The 8,157-nt window shown below is 40.5% G+C and overlaps 1 protein-coding gene across 1 annotated transcript in view; it reads right to left on the reverse strand.

Moving 5' to 3' along the window:
* The window catches only part of LOC133132519 (glutamate receptor ionotropic, kainate 4-like), a 192,702-nt gene extending 184,832 nt beyond the window's left edge, over positions 1–7,870 (reverse strand). Inside the window, exons 1-2 of the mRNA XM_061247979.1 lie at positions 7,862–7,870; positions 6,673–6,759 (exon numbers count right to left, since the gene is read on the reverse strand). Coding sequence (XP_061103963.1) covers positions 6,673–6,759; positions 7,862–7,870 — 96 coding nt within the window. The remainder of the gene's footprint in view (positions 1–6,672; positions 6,760–7,861) is intronic.
* Positions 7,871–8,157: the final 287 nt, after the last annotated feature.

Genomic DNA, 8,157 nt, shown 5'->3' on the forward strand with positions numbered 1-8,157 from the left:
TGCTGCGTCAACACTAAAATCTGACAGCACTGAGTGTGTGTGTGTGTGTGTGTGTGTGTGTGCTCATGAAGTCCACGGTGACAGATCTCATCGTAAACTCTCAGGAAAACAGTGAAAGGTATCCACCTCGTTCACGTGTTTTGGGAAGACACATTCACAGGTGTTATGAGCTGTCTGGCTGATATATGAACTGGTTTTCATTTCTGTGTGGAATGTGTAGAGGGGATACCACCGGACACCTTTATAATGTTGAGTGAATCTTGCCGTCAAATACCTGAACTAAAGGTTATGCAATCAACTGCTAAATGGCACTATAAAATGATGGTTTGCACCAACACCAATGATTTCATAATTTACAAAGCTTTAAGGAGTGCGTGAAAGGAGAATGATTGTGATATACAGGAAAACCATTTACCATGGTAAATGTCTTATCAGAGCCTTACTGCATTTCAGGATCAAGCTTTTACATCGCAGCCCATTGTAACTTGGAAACATACTATCGAAACGCATGATGGGAAATAATGAGAGGCATCTAGTTTTCACGGAGAATTAAATAAAACAAGCTGCAGTTCTATGTCATATGTTGAGGGCAAATATCATTGCAACTGTGGTGCACATCACAAGCTGCCTCATTACGGCAAACTGCAGACTACCAAGTCTATTTCTGTAATATCTGTAACGTGTCTCTCAGAGTTTGAACAATAATTACACAGTCCGTGCCTTCATGGTATCTTGCACACTAGCCACATAACTTGGCATTAGCCTGAAGCTTGTGGTTTCACCCTCGTGTTGCCTTAAGGGTAAAAAATTACCCGCCGATATTGTGAAGGCGGGTCATTTTTGACCCTTAGGACAAGGGGAGTATACAGAATGTTAAATCTACACAAGGGTTAAAGGCCTGACTCTGGGACATTGTCATGTCATCACTGAACAGGGCCCTTCCCCTGTATCCTTTCAGCAGAAAAACATTGTGTATGCATCATGCATAATATGTAAAAGAAATCAGTCAGCAGTGATCTCGGACAAGAGCAGCTACTCCATAAGTTGATGCAGCAGATATATAATAATGTGCCCCGTGACAAGGGTCTTGACTCACGGCGCAGTGACTATGAGAAATAATGCAGATTCACATTATTGCTCTACCTGTCCACTTTATGGAATCAGCATTCAATTGTGGCTGTTTATTCAGCAACAGAACGTATTAAAGGGACCCTTTCTTTACGGCATCAGCCCCAAACTTCCCACAGTGCAGAATACCCTCTAGACGTGCACTACTTAACTCCACGTCCTGCGGGCCGCGGCGTCTGAAGGTATTTGCTCCTACCGTGCGCTACACCATCTGATTTCAGTAATTATTTAACCTGCTTGGTTCAGACAATAAGCTCATTAGTGAAAGCGGTTGAAGCGGATGCCTGCAGACACCGCGGACCGCAGGACGTGGAGTTGAGTAGCGCTGCTCTAGACTGTAGGCGGAATGAGCAACCCAGACGCGATCGATGGGCCTGCCCTCCTCATCTGACGTTGTTGCATACTTCTGTTACAGACTATACGTTACAGTGCCCAGTCCAGTACTGGGATGTGCTTTGTTTAAATTTAAAAACTAAACATATTACCGTCAGTGGGCTGCTTCTGTGCTATTCCATTTGTGGAAATCCACGGAGAACACACTGCACCCCTTCACATTTTTATTGCTCTCCTGTAATCTGTCCAGGGCTTATATTTATTAAATCCAAGCCTGAAGGTACAAACCCTTCAAAATCTGTCAGAGAACCGTATGGAATTATAGAACTGTATTTGCACATTGCATTCACTTTTTTAAAGTTTGCCTTTCAGACAAGGAGGCAGAGCAGCATGTTTCTCAGTGGGAGTGTTTACCAGCCATCAGGCGGTCCTCCTCAGATCACTGACCGGGCATGCATTAAAACTCCCAAACTGAACCACAAAAAAACCCACAAAACTAGCAGCTTTCATTTTCCTCATGCTGACCTGAGACCTGTAGCCTCAGGCAATTTAATTGGAGGAGAGACAGTCCACTAGACAGCAACTGTTGGTAATAGAAAACAAAATGTGCAATGAACACAAAATACACTAGACTGGACCCCCACCTCCAAAAAACCGATGGTGGCAAGCCAATGCAGAGAGAGATAGAGAGAGTGAGATAAAAAGAATTAGAAATAGAGAAAAAGAAAGATAAAAATGGAAAGAGCAGAAAAAATATTGAAAAAAGTAAGTAAGAAAGACAATTTCTATTTTAACTCAACAAACCAATGACAGCACATACATAATAAGTAAATAATGACATAAAAACAAATAAACAATATCATGTGGAAAAACACAACTCTGTCACAAAGAAGGGAATTATTCCACCATTCCCTCACCCCCATCTCACGCGCAAAGAATAGCTGACCTCCCTCCACTGACCATAAAGAAAAAGAGACAGAAAGAAAGAAAGAAAGACACATTTTAGCGGTGTGGATTTTGTGAAATACTCTGAAGAAAGCCCAAACAGTAAGATGGGATTCCTCGTCATGTTTCCACCGGAAACTTTGGCAATCCAAAGAGTTTTGATTAAAACTGCACGCGCTACTATTAATTATGCAATAAGTTAAAATGCCACTGTGTAAGCTTAACGGTTACAGTAAATTTACACAGATTACACAAGATAATTTGATAATGGCAAGGGTATTATAAGATGCTTGAAATAGGGAGATGAGGATCTGAGATGCAAATAATCAATTCTTCAATGCTGGCTGATCTGCAAGTGGGGACCGCCCACTTATTTAAACAGTGCAACAATGGCTACAGAGAAGGCTGTTAGCTGTTCAGTTGTAGACTGTACATCCAAAAACAAGTCTTTATACTCACTCCCTACGGATGCAGTTGTCAAAAAGTTGCAGCTTAAGAAAGTACTTGTTTACTCAGGGCATTTCCCCACAGACAATATTCTAAATGAGCAGGAATACACTGCTTGGTTACGACTAAATCCTAGCGCAACCCCATCTATTCAAAACCCGACTGCAGATGTCCAGCCTGTAAATATATGTGATTTACCAATGACTTTACCCTGAATTAGTAATGATTCTGGCGGGTCATTCTAGTAGATTTTATTTATAGTAATATTTTTCAAATGGTGGGGGTTATCATGGAAATCCAATATAAGGAAGAGAATACGTAATCCAAACTCCCACACTTTATTGTTTTTCGCAAATAATTGATTAGCAACTTAGTTTTAAATGTGAGAAATGTTATATATAGAGGCAGAGGGACCTTGGCAACATCTAGCCTATCACACGGCAGCTGTAAGGTCACATTCATTTCAGCACTGTAAACATTCAGCTGAAATATGAAATATTGTTCTACCATCTATGGGTATTGGTACATAGTAGTTGAACAGCAGTCTGGAAAAAAAACTTTAACTAGAATTTATTTGTGCTGGATAGTCAGAAAAAAACACATATTTCCTTTATAGATGCTCAGGATTTACTCAAAAGTGCAAATTAAACTGCTATATGGACACATTAAGGGCTTTTTGTTGCTAAGGAGTGAGAATATAAAACACAACTTTTCATAACTTTAATATGAGCAAATTCAAGAAGGGATTTTGAAAGGAAAGCGTGACAACGATGTGGTTACTGCAGTAAGAGCAACATTCCTACAATAAATGGCAGCTTTCACATATAATAGCCTTGTCTCTCACTACTAGGGCTGAATACAGTTGTGTTTGTGTCTCCAAATTAAAACAGACACCCACAATTTTCTCTGGAAGAACATTTTTGAATTCCAACAATAGATGTCTGAGGTATGATTTTTGAGCATCTTTTTTGTTTTGCTTAACTGAAATTCTGTCTGTATCTTTAAAAGGTTCGATACTGTTTGAATCTGAGTAGAAAAATCAGCCCTAAGTATTGAGTGTCAGGTTTGAATAAATGCATCATGTTGAATGAACCCATGTCAACTGAATCCTGAGGTTTCTTACTGGTGTGAAGGCAGAGCAAGATGAGCGAAGCCACATGTTTCAGACTGTATTTATCCAGACACTCTTAAACAGTGCAACCCATATAGATTACATTTTCACATACAATCAGTTGACAGGGTTGGATGCTTTATCTATATGGTAATGCCCAAGCAGGGAATCAAACCTGCAACCTTTCATTCTACATTATTATAAAAAAAAAGCACAGAAAACAAACAGTCCTTCATAATTGTCTCGGTATCTCAACGATAAAGTAATTTAAAAACTGTACAAAATTCGACCAGGTTCAATTTCATGCATATATATGACTGGGTATATATGTCCATTGGATCTGTGTTTTTCTTCACATGATAAAATGCAGAAGCTGTACAGTGCAGAGCTACAAAAGTAGGTATCATTTGAAGAGATTGAGCAAATATATCTGGAAATGTGTTTGAATATAATGTTTTTGCAATGTTGTGAGAAAACTGGCTTTAACAATTTAATCATGAATTTACCCCATTCTCATCATCGTGTCAAATTGCTATATGCAATGTGTGTAGTCCCGAACCAGTGCTTGCTATGATTTTGAATGTGTTATTCCCATAGTGCTTATACTGTATGAAGAATATGAAAAAGGCATATCTCAGGTTTAACCAATGATTTTAAAACCTTATTCTTTTTAATTCTTTCACTATTACCCCAATTATTTAGCCATCATTTTTCCCTGTCATCATCTAACAATTGACAAGTGCTCTCCCTATTGAAATTCAGTGCCCTCCATAATGTTTCGGACAAACACCCACCATTTATTTATTTGCCTTTGAGAAAAAAGCACATTGTCAAATTTTAACGAAGGGCATTTTTATACATTTTGGTTTCACGGTGTAGAAATTACAGCAGTGCTTATACATGTTTGGGACACAGCAATGTTATGTGAATGAAAGTAGTCATGTTTAGTATTTTGTTGCATATCCTTTGCATGCAATGACTGCTTGAAGTCTGTGATTCATGGACATCACCAGTTGCCGGGTGTCTTCTCTGGCGATGCTCTGCCAGGCCTGTATTGCAGCCATCTTTAGCTCATTCTTGTTTCGGGGGCAAGTTAATCTTCATCTCATCTGTCCACAAGACCTTTTTCCAGAACTGTGCTTGCTCAGTTCAGTTCAGTGCACTTTAACCACATGTTAACTGGCAAACCGTAACCTGGCCGTCCTGTATTTTGCGGCTAACCAGTGGTCTGCATCTTGCCGTGTAGCCTCTGTATATCTGTCTTCTGCAAACAGTGGTCATGGACAAATCCACATCTGACTCCAGAAGAGTGTTTCTGATCTGTTGGACACATGTTGGCAGATTTTTCTTTATTTTGGCTGTGGAGGTCTTCCTTGGCCTTACAGTCCCTTTTTGCGATTAATAAGCTCACCAGTGCTTTATTTCTTCTTAATTATGTTCCAAACAGTTGATTTTGGTATGTCTGTTTGGCCATTTTTTTGTTGTTTCTCAGTCTCATAATGGTTTCTTTGACTTTCATTGGCACAACTTTGGTCATCATGCTGATTAACAGCAATAATAGTTTACAATTATAGTTTAAGGTGAGAACTGAGGTGCTGAGAGCTCTCTTATACCTTCATTAAGGAGGAACTTAACCACACCCGAGCAATTAGAAAGACCAGTAAGGCCATGTGTCCCAAACATTAAGGTGTCCTGAAATGGGGGGAATAGGTATAAACACCGCTACATAAAATGTATAAAAATAACCTTTAATTAAATCTGTGAATGTGCACTTTAACCACATGTTAATTGTGTCAAAATCTAAAATTGTGACAAGGCAAATCGGAGGCAAATCAAGACATAATGGGTCTTTGTCCCAAACGTTACCCTCATCAACAGGTACTTATTTCTGACCACGTTGCTGTCCCACAATTCCTTGCATAAGAATGCTTGGGGGAAAATGGCTGCCTGCTGTCTCCTTTGTCTGCCCACATGCTAAGTTGTATCTGAATCTTGGAAGGACTAATGCCAAAATGTTCAATTAGACTCCACCGACCAAACAGAGTTGACGTAAATAATATAATGAGAAAATAATGACCACTCACTAGCGTCAGCCAAGTTCAATAGCTGTTCTCCGTATCAGGTATACTCTGCGGTTTCAGGAAGCCACACAAAACAAAAACAAATGCTACACATCATATCACACTGACATAGCAGAACTAACCAGTCAACCACAAAAATAGATGCATTTCAGACAACAAAAGAATACGGAATACAGATTCTGCTGTTAAACAAGAATATTTTATAACACTAGAGCACCAGTATTGCCTATAACTGCAGACATCACAGAGACCTATGAAGCATGATCTCCATGTGAAAAACCATACCAATAACAAACGTTTTAAATGTTGTTTGGAATTCTAACATTGCAGCGGGCCTCAGATATATTTTATCCGTCAGAGGCTGATGGACTACCTAGTCCCAATATTTAACAAAATTTCACAGACTCAATTTTGCTTTTGCAGTGATTTTGCAACGTTTTTTTTTCCGCCTCTCCTGTGAAGTGCATGATCAAGCGTGAGACGAGTATCTCAAGCTTGTGTCGGGTCGCAAAAAGTATACGCAGATGCCCGTGAGCGTGCCGGCGTTGAACTAGAACTACTATCCACGTGATCCCTCCTACGGATGGTGTCTCTGACTCAAGTTCCCTTTAAACGTCCGTGCCCCACTTGGTCGTGACTTCTGGAGGCCGCCTCCTGGCACGGAATCCGGGGCAGTTGGGACGGGAACACGGCAAGCCGCTTCAGCGGCTGCTCCTTAACACCGCGCAACACGCCAGAAACACGCCAGAAACATGCCAACAAGCTGCTGACCATCACTGACCCGCAGTCCTCCGGAAAAAAAACGAACAATTAAGGAGCATCTGCAAGATAACTAGACACAGAGAGTTTTTCTTTGAACTTACACTAATTAGAATTCGACCGTATATATGCTATTATCAAGAAAGCTTTTTTAAAGAAAGTGAAATTGGAAAAAATATGTCCTGCAAATATTCAGATAAATCTACTTATAAGCTAGGACTGGTACAAACAATCCTTCCACGGTCAAAGTCACTTAGATCACAAAACAGCTGAACCTCTTGACCATGTCGGCATGCTTTTATGCATTTAGTTGCTGCCCCATGATTGGCTGATTAAATATTTGCATTAACAAGCTGGCGTACAGGTCTATCTAATTAAGTGGTCACTGAGTGTACACTCTGTGCTAGATATTTCAGTACACAGTGCATAAAATATATTATTTCATCATTTCACATGTGTGCGACAGGATGGTGCAGTGGGTAGCACTGCCGCCTCACAGCATGGAGGTCCTGGGTTCGAATCCCCGTCGGCCAGGGCCTGTTTGCATGTTCTCCCCGCGTTTGCGTGGGTTTCCTCCGGGTACTCCGGTTTCCTCCCACAGTCCAAAGACATGCAGGTTAGGCTGAATAGAGAGTCTAAATTGCCCATAGGTATGTGTGAGTGAATGGTGTGTGTGCCCTGCGATGGACTGGTGACCTGTCCAGGGTGTATTCCTGCCTGTCACCCAATGTATGCTGGGATGGGCTCCAGCCCCCCTGCGACCCTGTTCAGGATAAGCGGGTTAGGATAATTAATTAATTAATTAATTAATTAACTATATCCAACTTGATACATCAGTGGATACACTGGACAATAGGAAAAATATGTATAGACATAGAGGCCAAATGGCTTGTTGCTGGCTTCAAACATCTGAGTGTATATTTCTTCTTTTTACCGGGGATAAATGTTCATTATGCCGGGAGCATGAATCAGAAGAGAGCCATTAAACTTCAAGACTCATGAACGGATTTTTAGGCATTCTAGAACTTTCATTGCGAATAGTGTGTTAACACCTTACCAGTACCATAATGCTCTGCCTTTTATCTTCCCCTACCACACTACCTTGGGAAATGTCCTATTTTCTAGGTAACCATTGTCAGACAGAAATCTTTCCCTGAGGATTGGATCACTTGGGAGTTTTTGAGCAGGGCCAGTTTTAATTAAGCCAAGTCCTAGAGTAAATTACATTTTCAAATGGAGATTCTTTATATAAAAAAAAAAATCATTTTTAGCCAACGCGCAAGTTTAATGCGAAACTGGCACTCAGAGTATTCTGGTGGGCCTAAGCCAACCCGAGTGGAGACGGAGAATTAC

The sequence above is a fragment of the Conger conger genome, chromosome 7, assembly GCF_963514075.1.
Source record: "Conger conger chromosome 7, fConCon1.1, whole genome shotgun sequence".
Taxonomy (NCBI): domain Eukaryota; kingdom Metazoa; phylum Chordata; class Actinopteri; order Anguilliformes; family Congridae; genus Conger; species Conger conger.